Raw genomic sequence first — 14,534 nt, 5'->3', positions numbered from 1 at the left:
AAAAGAGTAGCCATGTCAAAGGGAGATTACAGGTGATTTACTACAGTCTCACTCCATATGTTCCAAGGGTTTCTGCTTTGCAGTTTCAAAGGGTGTTCCTTTTCCAATCCCATTCAGTGTCAGAACTTCATTGACTACAGGATATGAATTGGAAAGCAGCCAAAGAAGAATAGTATTCTTGCCTAGATTGACTGTTTTTATCCAGATTAGACTTAAAGAAAAAAAACATTAAATAAAAAAGAAATAAATGTAAAGTAAAAAGGGATGGAAAACTTACTCTTGGTGAGTCTTCAAATTGGAGTTCTCCTCTTTTAGAATATATAATCTCAACCATAAGACATAAAACTTTATTTTAAATAAAGAATTGGAAGTAAGAGCCTCTTTAGGTCATTTCTGAAAAATATTATCACTGCACTTGAAAACTTTGTATGTAGAAAATTCTCCCATACCTTTTCAAGAACAATATTCATGCATGTTTTCTTGACTAATGATTTTTAACTCAAACGTTTCTGCAGTGGGTTTTTCAGAACATTTCAGAACATTTATGAACTATATTTCATAAACAAAACCTTCCAAAACCTATTTAGTAGTCAGTATTTTTTATTTTTTTAATAAAATTCAACCCTTATAGGAATGGTGAGGTGATGTTACCAAATTACATCATAAACATCCTGAAGCTTTTTAGTATGAAGCCATATTTTGAGAAACCAAATGGCACTCTCACATATATTTGGTCCTAACATGCTATCCAGCCTATGACTTATAAGGCTCAATTTTGAAATAGTTATGGAAAAGTTGACATGGCTTGATTGCCACCCAGTGCGACATGCATTATCAAATAACAGAATTGTGGAAAGCAAGTCTGGGATTAAATTGCAATTTCCAAGCTTCCTTCCTAAGTTAAAAAGATACTCCTTTCAGAGGTAGAGGCTGCTCAGAGTAATGTTTTTAAATATAGCAAAGCTTTAAACTACTGGCTGGGGCACCTGGCTGGCTCAATGGGTAGGGTGTGTGATTCTTGATCTCTGGGTTGTGAGTTTGAGCCCCATGGTGGATGTGGAGATTACTTAAAAATAAAACCCTTAAAACAAAACAAAACAAAAGAAAAAAACTTTGTGACAGCAGCTGATTGTACTTATTAAATAAAGCTATATCTAATGTTTGGATCTTAGAATTAATGTAATACTTGGTTAACTTTGAAATTATGCACATTAATATTTGTTTAGTAAAGACTGTCAAGGAGCGCCTGGGTGGCCCAGTCAGTTGAGCATCTGACTCTTGATTTTGGCTCAGGTTATGATTCCAGGGTCATGGGATCGAGCCCTGTGTCGGGCCCTGTGCTGAGCGTGGAGCCTGCTTGAGATTCATTCTCTCTCTCTCTCTCTCTCTCTCTCTCTCTCTCTCTCTCTTTCTCTCACTCTTTCTCTCTCTCTCCCTCCCTCCTTCTCCCATTCCCCCTCTGCCCCTCTCCCCTGCTCTCTCTCAAAAAAAAAAAAAAAAGAAGAATGTCAAGCATTATAAATGAAAAGCCTAAAATAACCTTGAAAGAAGGAAAGCAGTGGTTCATTAGTCACCCATATTCATTTTAATGACAAAAAAAAAAGGTGGAATATGGTCTTGTTCTTTAATTACATTAGATATTTATGTAAAGGAGCTTTATAAACCATAAAAGACTATACAAAAATACGGTACTCTTAGTAAAATATCAAATCATTCACATTATTTTGGATCCATTCACTGTCCATTTTAAATACTGCCTTATATGCATTTTATAAGATAAACCTGTAATTAGACTTTTTGTAAATTATTTAATACTCAGAGTAGGTGCTTATATGTTCAATATGCCTCATAATCTCTCCCAGTATTATATTGCTTTTCTTCTTTTGTACTTTAGTGCCTCTAATTACCCAATATATTGTAATTTTTTTCCCTATTATGTCACCATTCTGCAAAATTTGGGGTCCAGGGCTAGTCTGGCTTTATAGATGATCTTAATGGTCTCAGTGGGTGAATTGTTTCAGGTAAGCATTCTTGGGGATAACCAGGAGTTAATAGTTGTATTCTAATAATAGTTAAAAGTACACATTAACAGTTCATTGTTATTTAGACCTCTAAGATGCATGTTTTGTTTAAATAGGTGTAAATGCCATCCAGATGCTTATAAAAGTATTTATTGGTATTAGAATGGCCAATCAAAGTGCATGTTTAGGTAATGATGTCATGGCGTTATTTAATATTTTACCCTGGAACAGTGTGTAAGAATCTTCATAGCGATCCACATGTTTTCTACCACAGTTGTCCTATTTGGCCCCTCTTTGATCTACATGCTTCTTTTTAGCTGAATGCTGGTAAACGTCCTTTCTGACAGCCCCCTTTGCTCCTGCCTGCCATTATCTGCTGAAGTTCAGAAACCAGAGCATCACTTCAAACAGCACAGTTAGGGAGTAGCCAGTCAGAAGAGATTCCTGAGGCATGCAAAGTTCTGCCATAATCATTCAAAGATGTTTGGGTGGGGGGATGGGGGTAGTAGAGGTGTATGTGAATTCAGAGAGCTGTGGGGGTTGGCCTCTGGTCACTGGTAAATAAGTGAAGTCAGGTGCCAGAGAGTCTAGACACAGTGATTTCAGTCTTGAGTCTTTGGTATCTGATACTCAATATGGGACCTGTCTGATTGAGCACTATTGCCTCTTCATTGCACAGGCTGAAGCCCTTTTAGTGCTTTCCTGTTAAATTAGTAAAAGATGACAATGGACATAGTTAAAACAGAACAAATCTAGTTTTAATATTTCCTAGTTGTCAGCAATTACACTTACTTTTGAAGTGCCAGGGGTAGCAATCAAATTAGAGACATAATGTTGCCCATGGAGTTTGAAGGAAACTATTATTTTAAAATGTGAATGCTTTAATTAAAATTGAAGTGTTTCTCTTTCCTATTATGAAAAACTAATTCTATATCATGATACATTTCATTCACATTTAGTCCTAATTTCTCTTGATTCTGGGGGGGGGGGGGTAGTTGGATAAGATTTCAAACTGTGCATTATTTTTTAAAAATCTAGCCCCTGATTACTTCACCACAGGATTTAACATAGAAATTACCAAAAGCAAACAAAACCCATCAGCTTCTAATAGATCACCTCTAACCCCATTTGCAAGGGCAATTTTCATACTACAAGGTCAATTTCAAGTAAATAGCAACAGATAATTTGCTTTTGTAACAGATTTTTGTTATTATAAAGAAGTTTCTTACATCAGTAAAAATTTGGAAGAAATCTATAGTAAATTTTTAATTAGAGTATGAAAAACATACTAATTGGAGGATTATCACATACATTTTTATTGATTTGTACTTTTAATTGGCAATTAACATATAGATAGGTAGCAAAATCTATTAAATGTATATCCAATAGATTAAGATTATTTTAGTTTTGCCATAGAATTTTTTTGTTCTATAATATTATTAAGTGTTAATGATTCCTTATCTAAAGATTCCATTAGTAGCAACATTTGTGGTTAAAGAGCTGCCCTCTGGAAAAAGGCATGATATATTGCTAACTACTCACCTGTTACAGTGTTTTGTAGTATAGTTTTGTTAGAATTGTACTTACTTAGGTATAATTTTTTGGAGCAGTTGTAAGTGATCTGTGTTAATTTTGGTTTCCAGTTGTTCACTGCTAGCACATAGGAATACAATTGATTTTTGTATGTTGACCATACATCCTTTTTGAAACTTAAGTTATCTGAAATTTACAAAGAGAATAATTAAAACAAGATTTAACAGAAGAGGGTCTAACCAGTGAACAAATAGCTATTATTCACTTCCTGTATATACCGTGCTGTGTTGGATTCACAAGGGCATGTTGATCTAAAAAGGTATCGTATTGTAGTGCCCTGAGGCAAAACATAAGAAATTGTTAGGTAACAAATTTTAGGACCGACTTTCCTATGTCTTAGCCATTTGACTTAGAGAAAAATGTCTTTACATAGTATACACTCAGTTAATTCGCTGATTTACCAGTCATAGAAGACTAGCCTCTAAAAACTATAGCATAAAGTTCATTTCTCCTTTATTATAGCAACCATCTTTCATCATGACAAATCTGGATTACAGATAGATGGCATAGGTAGCCTACCTTTTCCTAGATTTCTGCTTTTCTGTCTGTTGCCTTTCAGACCCACCTTCTCTTTCTTTTATCATTAAGTAGAGTTCTTTTCTCATTTTATACCCATGCCCATATGATTGGATCCAGCCTGGAGCTTCAGTAATCAACCATATGTAACAATTCCTAAATCTCCGGTGCAAACATTTCTTATAAACTCAGGGTTGCATTTATAACTTCTACTGAATATCTGTACCACACTATCACATAGGCAGCTTATTAAACTCAACACATCTAAAACCAAAGTGACTGTCTTCCCTTTAAAGTCTTCCTACTCTAGTTTCTCCTGTTTGGTAAATGTGGACACCACTGTCCATGTTGGTGCTCAGTGCAGAAACCTGGGAGTCATCTTTGACCCTTCCTCTCCCTTAACCCCAACATCTAGTCAGTTATTAAATCCCATTTTGATTCTCGTTCCTAAATACAGCTTTAATCCATCCTTTTATCTCCATCCCCGTGGCCCCATGTAGTCCAAGAGTCATCATCTTACCTGGACTTTTCCTCTAGGCTCCTAGATGGTTTTCCTACATTTTCTCACTCTGTTTCAGTCTGTTTTCCACACTGGCCAGACCTTTTTGAAACACAGATCTTATCCTGCCATTTTACTTACTTAGAAGCCTTTAATGGCTTCCTATTATCTTTACAATGAAGCCCCAAATCTTTAACATGTACTTCAAGACCCTGCATGATTTGGCTTTTACCTTCTTATATCTGAACACTATTTCACGCACTCCCAACCATGCTTGCCTTCTTTTCTTCTTTCTTACCTTGTATCCTTTGCACAAGCTATTTTTTTTTTTTTTGCTCAGAATGCTCTACTTCTACATAATATTTTAAATTCCTTAAATGCAAAGGCTGTATCTAATATTCCTCCTGTATTTTCCATTGTACTCAGTAGTTTACATCTAATACCGAACATCTAGTAGTTCATCAACCATTTATTCATTCAGTAGTCCATAGTGAGAGCTTACCACTTATATGTTGAAATGTATTATATTATTCCCATCACAGAATCTAAGATAATACATTGTAATAAAATACATCTGGTGTTTTTGATGCTTTTTTGTGTGGTTTTTTGAATAAAATATTCCATGTGCTTTTTGCTAGTTAATGAAGATGCTGTTTGAATGTTCAGATGAACGAATTGACTTGGAACTCATTTCTTTCTGCATTAATCTTGCTGCTAACAAAAGGAATGTACAGCTTATCTGTGAAGGTTAGTGCCTTTGAGCTTCATAGATAACCTTTAATCATATGGCGACTGGCAAGTTCTGGAAAAGAAACAAGGAATTAAGAATTACAGTAGCAGTGTAAATCCTATTTTTAAGTAGTTTTAAAAATTATAGCTTTAATCTTTAAAGGTCAGATAGATTCAGAACAAATACTCTTACATCATGAGTAGAAATACTTACCTTTAGTAATATTTTATAAACCAGGGTTTAGTTACCTTAATTAAATTTCATTTTTAAAAACATTTCTAGATGAAACAAAACTTTTTATTTGCAAAACAATCTGTTACAGTGTAAGATAATAACAATAAAAATGTATCAGATATTTGTTTCTATAATACCTTTGTAAAATAGCTTGTCGTGCATTATGATATTTCAGAATCTGCTCAATAGTTTTTTTCTTATTTGGAAAGTATACATATTTGTTTTCTGTTTTTTGTTTTTCTAAGGGACAAATGAGCAAATAGGAAAAAATTAAAATCTTTTCTTCCACTATCCAGAGATAATCATAGGTAAAATTTTGGAATGCTTCTGTAGATTTTTAAGATAAAATTTGGTTTTTGTATCTATATATGGTGACATTTTTTTTAAGTTATATCTTGAATCTCATTCCATGTGATTAGATATTTTATATAAAATAATTGCCAATAGTGGCAAAATAATCCTTTAAAGGATTTTCTATAGTTTAATCAGCTATTTTGGATATTTAGTTTGTTGCCACTTCTTTTCTGAAGCAAACCATGTTGCAGTAGTTTTCCTTTCTCTGGAACTTCATATTTCGATTTTTATGTTCTTAGGATACATTTCAAAAAGCATTTACATTTTTAAAATTTGTGGTGCATATTCCATACACAGAAGAGCACATACTGTGTGATACCATGTATATGAAATTCTACAGCAGGTAAAATTAATCTATGCTTAAAAAGAAGAAAGAGAAGGGGCGCCTGGGTGGCTCAGTCAGTTAAGTGTCCGACTTGGCTCAGGTCATGATCTCACAGTCCGTGAGTTTGAGCCCCGCATCAAGCTCTGTGCTGACAGCTCAGAGCCTGGAGCCTGCTTCAGATTCTATGTCTCCGTCTCTCTGCCCCACCCCTGCTCATACTCTGTCTCTCTCTGTCTCAAAAATAAATAAAAACATTAAAAAAATTTTTTTTTTAAAAAGAAGAAAGAAGGAAAATAGGAGGAAGAGGAAAAGGAGAAGTAAAGTGATTACATTTGGGGACGAAAATTGAGAAGGGACACTTTCTGGAATGAATGGAAATGTCTGTATCTTGATATGGGTATGAATTACCCAGGGGCACACATTTAATCAAAATTAATCTATTGTACACTTAAGATTCAGGCATTTTACTGTATGTAAATTGGGGGTTTTTTGAGAACTGTAAACTAAACAAATTTTATTAAACTTAAATGAACCTTAATTCTATTGGAGGAGTTTTCTGGTTTTTTGCAGGAAATGGGCTAAAGATGCTCATGAAGAGGGCTCTGAAGTTTAAGGATCCATTGCTGATGAAAATGATTAGGAACATTTCCCAGCATGATGGACCAACTAAAAATTTATTTATTGTGAGTATAGTTTCTTTCTTTCTATTAAAACAGCCTGAGAATTGAAGCTTTAAAGTCCTACATTTGGAAATAAAACTCTTACTGAGCTCTTATCAATATTAACTCATGACCCAAGTTGGTTCTTTTGTTATAAACTTTCTTGTAAGTTTAGCTTCCAGAAATCCCATGCTCAATTTTAGAGTTGTTTTCATTTTACGATCCCAACCCCTAACACTTCTGTCCTCACTCTACTTGTCTTGCCTTTTAAACAAGTGACTCCTGAGGCACCTGGCTGGCCCAGTTGGAAGAGTATGCAACTCTTGATCTCAGGGTTGTGAGTTTGAACCCCACTTTGGGTATAGAGGTAACTAAAAAACTATAAAATAAACTTTAAACCAATGATTCCTATAGCAATTTGGCTCAAGATTATTAAAACAAGAGAATCACATTTGATACTTACTTTTTCTTCCTGTGGATTACATTATTAGATTGGTTCTTCTGCAGAAATCATATTTTAGATTTGTATTAAAATTCTGTTTTATTTAGGATTATGTTGGGGACCTTGCAGCCCAGATCTCTAATGATGAGGAAGAGGAGTTTGTGATTGAATGTCTGGGAACTCTTGCAAATTTGACCATTCCAGACTTAGACTGGGAATTGGTTCTTAAGGAGTACAAGTTGGTCCCATACCTCAAGGATAAACTAAAACCAGGTCTGTGCTAAGTATTTCCATTTTGCGTAATCATTAAGTTATTTCTATTTCTTTCTGTTGCGGCTGAGAGCAACTGCCAGAGCAGTATTTTGTGACCATTATTATACTAGGTAATGTGTTTTCTTCCCACACCTCAACCTTCAGCTCTAGTTCTAGTTTCTTCCTCCCAGAAAGGTGATCACTAGGTCTCCTGTTAGATGTATGTACTCTTTTTCCTAAAAACGTGTTATCTTAGTATTGGTTTCCTTTCCCTACCCTGCTTATTTTTTTATCCTGCCTTTTAAAAATTACCAAATACCATATCCTCTTTGCATGCATGCATACCTGTGAACACACAAAGTTCTTTGAGCCATTCAAATGACTCTTCGGTTTTCTGTATTTACATTGTCATTCATTTACATTTTCAGAGAGGTGTTATCACTTCAGTGCTGCCCTCCCTTACTATTATGAACTATCTTCTTCATTGAGCATAGAAATGGGAAGAAAGGACAAAGTTACAAGCATGTTAAGGATTCATAAGAACTGATTTAATAGCTTACAGTATATTCTCTGTGCATTGAAGTTTTGGCAGTATAAATGGATTTGGATCAAGACATTTCAATGAAAACTTTCTGTGGTTTGACTTTATTAGGTGCTGCAGAAGATGACCTTGTTTTAGAAGTGGTTATAATGATTGGAACTGTATCTATGGATGACTCTTGTGCTGCATTGCTAGCCAAATCTGGCATAATCCCTGCACTCATTGAATTGCTAAATGGTAAATTATAATTTGTTTCAATTTGCTTTTGTTAATATATGAACAGGCTATTTACATTTTTAAATATAAAAGATCTGCAGTCATGAAATACTAATATTCTGTCCTTCTGTTGAGCTTTGTGTTGATTGAATTGGATCTCCTATCTTTTTTTAATGTCTTGATTTCTAATCAGGAAGGTTCATTTGGAAGCATCCTATTCCCTTCTAGGTCCAATGTCCTCTAAACATTCCGTGGTGAAGAAAATGTTCTCTATTTGCACTGTCCAACACATGTGGCTGTTGAGTACTTGAGATGTGGCTATTGGGACTGAGAACTTGAATTTTGTATTTAATTTTAATTCAATTAGCCACAGTGGCTATGGTTACAGAATAGGGCAATGAGGCCTAGATGGAATTTTTCCCTTAACTTCATATTGCTTTTAAGGGGCCAGGGTTCATTGTTTTCCACACTGCATACAAAATCTAACTGAATCTAATATTATTCTATTAGCGTCAAGTTCTCTAGGACTCTGTGTTAGTCTACTCAGGCTTCCATAACAAAATACCATAGACTGGATTGCCTAAACAAATAAATTTATTTTCTCATAGTTCTGGAGGCTGGGAAGTCCAGGATCCAAGTATCAGCCAATTTGGTTCCTGGTGAGGCCTTTCTTCCTGACTTCCAGAAGGCCGCCTTCTTGGTGTGTCGTCACATCCTCACAGGGCAGAGAGTGTGAGCTAGCAAGAGCGAGCACACACACAGTGCTCTGGTATCTCTTCTTAAGGGATACTAATCCTGTGGGATCAGGACTCCACCCTTATGACCTCATTTAACCTTAATTACTTCCTTATAGACCTGTCTCCAAATTAGAGTCACATTTAGGTTAGGGCTTTAAGGTAGGGATTTTGGAAGGTATGGGAAGCCTAAAATAACATTCTAATCTCAGGCTTTCCTGCCAGGTATAATAAATCTGCATTTTGTATTATTTTTCATAGATTTTTTGAAGTATAACAAGAAAAATACAAAAATAGAGCTCAATGAATTTTCAAAATGAGCACACCCATGTTACTTCCACTCACATGAGGAAATAAAATATCACCATCACCCTAGAAGTCCCTCTTCTGCCATTTCCCAGTCATTATCACCCTCTCCAAACTGGTGTCTATCCTTTCTTTTGTCACATGTAGATTACTTTTGCCTGGTGCTGAGCTTTATATAAGTAGAATCCAGGGTTTTTTGGTCATACGTTATAAAGTGAGATTCATCTATGTTGTGTTAAGAAGTGTGTTTCTTCTCATTGCTCTGCAAATATACGACTGTTTATCCTTTCTACTATTGGCAAACGATAGGGTGGCTTTTTGGGTTTTTTTTTTTTTTTTTGATAGGAGAAGGGCTATTATAAATATTGCTTCTATGAACATTCTTAAACTTTTCATTTGATGAATATATGTATTCATTCCTTTTGGACATATGACTAGGAGTAGAATTGTTAGGTCATAGAGTCTACATAAGTTTAGCTTGAGTAAATAATGCCAATCTGTTTTTCAAAGTAGTTGAGTCAGTTTTCAGTCCCACCAGCAATGTGCAAAAGTTCCAGTTGTTCTGCATCACCTCCATGTCTGGGCAATATCAGTCTGTTTAATTGTAGCCTTCAGAGTGGTGGTTTTAATTTGCATTTCCCTAATGACTAATAATTGAGTATCTGTTTGTGTTTATTGGCCAGTTAGTTATGGCTAATAAAGTTAAATACCTATTTAAGTCTTTTGCCCATTTCTCTCTTTTGAATTTTTAAGTTTGATTTATAAATTCTTTAACATAATGCATATGTGTACATGTGTATACATGTATATATATACATATATATACACATATACATATATATACACACACATATATATATAAACACACACATATCTATATACACATATATATAAAAATATACATATATATATATACACACACATGTATCTATATAAATATATATATATATATTTACATTTACTTTGGTCCACCCTTCGCCCAGCCAGGAGTTTTCCAAATGAGAAACAATTAAAAGGGAGACTAGGTGGTTGGGAGGTGTAAATGAAGACAATGTAGTTGGCAGAGTGAGAATGAAGATTTTGTGATGAGCTGGAGAAATCTGAAACAGAATGACTGGTTTTCTTGAATTGCTGTTCCCCCTTGATTATGATTGAGGGAGCTGAGACATGTACAAGGCAAGCTGACAGAGCCAGCTCACAGTGTCTTACTGTGTCTTAATGTTCTCTGCCATGAGGTTATCATGAACAGAGGCTATATGCTTCTCTTTTTAAGAAATACATGGATTTCCGGGAATATAGTCAATAATACTATAATAATTTATGATGTCAGGTGGTGACTACACTTACCATGGTGAGTATTGAGTGATACATAGAATTGTTGAATCACTGTTGTACACCTGACATAATTCTATTAAAACCCTTGTGGTCAAGTAAGGGGATACTGTATACCGAGAGAGTAATTAGTAGAATTTTAGCCCAAGTAGTCTGGGAGAGTGGCACATTGGCAAGTTAGTGAGGGAAATCCTTTGGAACAGATTGGACTTTAAGGGTCCCGCACTTTATTCTACACAAATAGCTAATGCTCTGTTGACCTGTAAATCTGTGTCTAACAGGTATCATTGAACAAATGCCAGGAGTTGATACAAAACTATTAATAAATGAAATTCCATAACCAGTACCTAAAAAATTAGATTTCTATAAGTATTTGCTTTTGCCATTATATATTAATCAGTGGATATCAGCTAACCTATTAAACTATTCTTTATATAATATTAAACATTAATTAGCTTATGATATGCAACATTCCTTTTACTATTTATATAATCAGTTACATTAAAACTAAAATAACTTATTTCATGACAATAAATAAAATTTAATGTTGTTAACATTATTCAAGAATATTACCTCTTGGGGTGCCTGGGTGGCTCAGTCGGTTAAGCAACTGACTTGGCCTCAGGTCATGATCTCACAGTTTGTGAGTTCGAGCCCTGCGTCGGGCTCTGTGCTGACAGCTCGGAGCCCAGAGCCTGCTTCAAGTTCTGTGTCTCCCTCTCTCTCTCTGCCCCTTCCCCGCTCACACTCTTGTCTCTCTTTCTCCCTCAAAAATAAACATTAGAAAAAATTTTTATAAGTTTTTCTACCAAAACCTTAGAATTTAGAAGGTGTGATTTTTTTTTTTTAAGAACTGTTTTTCTCATGAGGAGTCAACATTATACAGACAAACTATAGAACCAGATTTATTTCATAAATTAGAATTATTTTAAAAATTCTTACAACGGACAAAAAAACAAGTGTTGGTAAGTGTCGCCATTTCACATTAGGGCCATAGAAGTTAATTTAATCAAGGTATTTATACCTGGAGGCAAAATCTGGTGAGAATTAATTACAGAGAAACACTGGTACTGTGTGTGTTCTTACACCAGTCTTGTCCTTCAGTGCTTCCTAAGTCCACCCTGATCTTTTGAGACCATCTCAAGTAGTCTGATGTAAACTCAGAGCAGATATAATTTCTTTTTTACAAAATCTTAGTTTTATCTTTGTATTTCAAAGTAATTTTACCTATGTAGTCTAACTATAACCAAATTTACTAAAACTTCTGAAAATGTGTTATAAAATTTCCTGATCATCATCATGGAATTTAGAAAAATATCTAAATAAAGATATAAATGATATATGCCACCCATATATTATAAATAACTTAAATTGATTACCCTTTACTTGTCTCCTGTCCCTTTTAGTTTTCTCATTCTCCACTATTCCAATCGATGTATTTCACTTTTGTATAGAACTATAGAATTCTCTTATTTGACGTTTTCTGCTTCCTTTCAGCCCAACAAGAAGATGATGAATTTGTGTGTCAGATAATTTATGTCTTCTACCAGATGGTTTTTCACCAAGCCACAAGAGATGTCATAATCAAGGAAACACGTATCCTTTTAATGTTTACGACAGATAATGACATTTCACATATTCAGAAAAGATGCATCTTTACATATTTTTTCCTAGCAAATGTTCAAATGATGTGGGAAATACCAAGCCCCAAAATAATTTCAGAGGGCAAGCTATTTTTCATGGAAGCTCTTGACCCCAAGTCAGCGTACAGGTAGAATAGCACAAGCGATTTTATTAACTTATTGGGCTGTGATTCCTAAGAACTTAACAAACATATCAGAACTTTCTTCTCTGTTAACATAATTTAACTATCAGATGTTCCTGGTACTATTCTTAGTACTTTTTCAATCTTACCGTGTTCACTCTACAAATCTATTCCCGTGGCTTCAGCTACCAACTATATGCCAAGTATTTAGTATCTTCAAATTCTCTTTCTTGAGTCCCAGGCATTTGTTTCTAACTGCCATCTGGATGTCTTCCACCTGTTGAAAGAGCTGTTACATGTATTACAATCAAAGAACCCGGATTCTAAGTTACCTTTGCCACTTACAAGCTGCAGGACCTTGGATATGTTATTTAACCTCCCTCGAGTATAAAATCTTGCATCTATAAAATGACCATAATCTGATAAAAATGATGGGAACATCTCCTGCCTCGTATGATTGTTATAAGTACTGATGGATTTAAAGTGCCTGTAATTATTTCCAACACACAGAGATACTCAATAAGTGAGAGTTTATCATTATTGCATTGAAAAGGGTACTTGATAATGCCAACATCCTCCCCTGTATCCTCCTTCTGTGTTCATAGTGGATAATAACAGTACCATCCATCAGTCTCGTAGCTGAGCATTTTGTGTCTGCTACCTCTTTTATGACACATAATTGGACATTCATAATGCAGACATCTGCCAAGTTCTAATCATTAACAGATAGTGTTTTAAGTGCTAGATTTATAAAAAAAGTCAGTCCCTGTACTCAAAGAGTTTATAGTCTAATTGGAGAGACAGACAAGTAAATAAGAAATATTAAATTATAACCCAGTGTAGCAATGTCATAAAGGTATATGCATTGGGCAGGAAAGAATATGTATATCCAAGGATATATATAGAACCGAGTCGGGGGATGTCATATAATGCTGGCAGCAGAAGTGATATCTAAGCTGCATCTGTGTGTGTGTGTGTGTGTGCGTGTGTGTGTGTGTGCGTGTGTGTGAGTGTGTGTGTGTGTGTGTGTGTGTGTGTGTGTGTGTGTTATTGTGGTCATCTGCATGTTTGTGTACCCCCCCCCAAAAAAAACTACTTTTGAACTCCTCTAGTAAAATACTTATTTACCCATGTGAAAAATCTAAACTTAAGATAACCTTAATCTGTTTTTCTAGAGTTCCCCCTTTAACTCTACAGTGCACAATTTTCTCTTAGCACACCCAAATTTTTCATCATTTATCAGATAGGACCCATCTTCTTGCCTCTTCGTGTGCCTTATCAACCTCAAATGCATTTCTCTCTTTCTTTACCTAATAATCTCCAGCTCATTAAAGGTAGATTTATAAGCCATCTTTAAAGTTAAGCCTTTCTAATCCAGTTAAGCCTCCCTCCTTCCCAGTAGGAGTAATTTATTTTCACCTCCAGTAAAGAACTTTAAATTGTGTATTTATATGCCTGTCTTTACCAAAGGTTTTGAGCTCTTCAAGCTCGAGGACAAGCTTTTGTTTTCCTCATCTTTATCTATACTCAGAATTTAACATAGCACCTAGCATGTGGGTAGTACTTAGGTCAGTGAACACATGTGTCTAAAATTAATTAATTTTAAAATTAATACATTGGAAGACTTTTTCTTTTCCTTTGCATGATGATGGGCCATCGCTGAAAACATTATTTTAAAGTCCTCTGATCTTACATTCAAAGTCAATGACACATGCTTTAAGTATCATCTTTGGAGAAAATTGCCTTGTTTTTGAGATTAATTACTGGAGTCTCTGAGAGTCAAGTCTGAGTAACAAGTCTAAACTCAGAAATGTTGATTTCAGTATGGGCTATCAATAATGCAAACACTGTTTTGCCTTAACTAGAGAGAGCTTCCTTTATCATAAGTAATATTTTTTAAATGTGGCTTATAAACTGACTCAGGAAAATAAATTCTAGATACACTCTTTTGAGCAGTATTAACATTAGAATAAATTCCTTCTCCCCAGTGGTGTTCCAGGGATTTTTTTTTTGTA

The 14,534-nt window shown here is 34.9% G+C and overlaps 1 protein-coding gene across 2 annotated transcripts in view; it reads left to right on the top strand.

Moving 5' to 3' along the window:
- Nucleotides 1-14,534, top strand: part of KIFAP3 (kinesin associated protein 3) — a 174,797-nt gene that overhangs the window by 106,037 nt on the left and 54,226 nt on the right. For both annotated transcript variants that reach the window (XM_043568731.1, XM_043568733.1), the window contains 5 exons: nt 5,268-5,376; nt 6,843-6,955; nt 7,481-7,646; nt 8,278-8,403; nt 12,252-12,350. In XM_043568731.1, the coding sequence (XP_043424666.1) occupies nt 5,268-5,376; nt 6,843-6,955; nt 7,481-7,646; nt 8,278-8,403; nt 12,252-12,350 (613 nt within the window). The remainder of the gene's footprint in view (nt 1-5,267; nt 5,377-6,842; nt 6,956-7,480; nt 7,647-8,277; nt 8,404-12,251; nt 12,351-14,534) is intronic.

The sequence above is a fragment of the Prionailurus bengalensis genome, chromosome E4 (genome assembly GCF_016509475.1).
Source record: "Prionailurus bengalensis isolate Pbe53 chromosome E4, Fcat_Pben_1.1_paternal_pri, whole genome shotgun sequence".
Lineage (NCBI taxonomy): Eukaryota > Metazoa > Chordata > Mammalia > Carnivora > Felidae > Prionailurus > Prionailurus bengalensis.
This window is presented reverse-complemented; position numbering and strand designations above follow the sequence as displayed.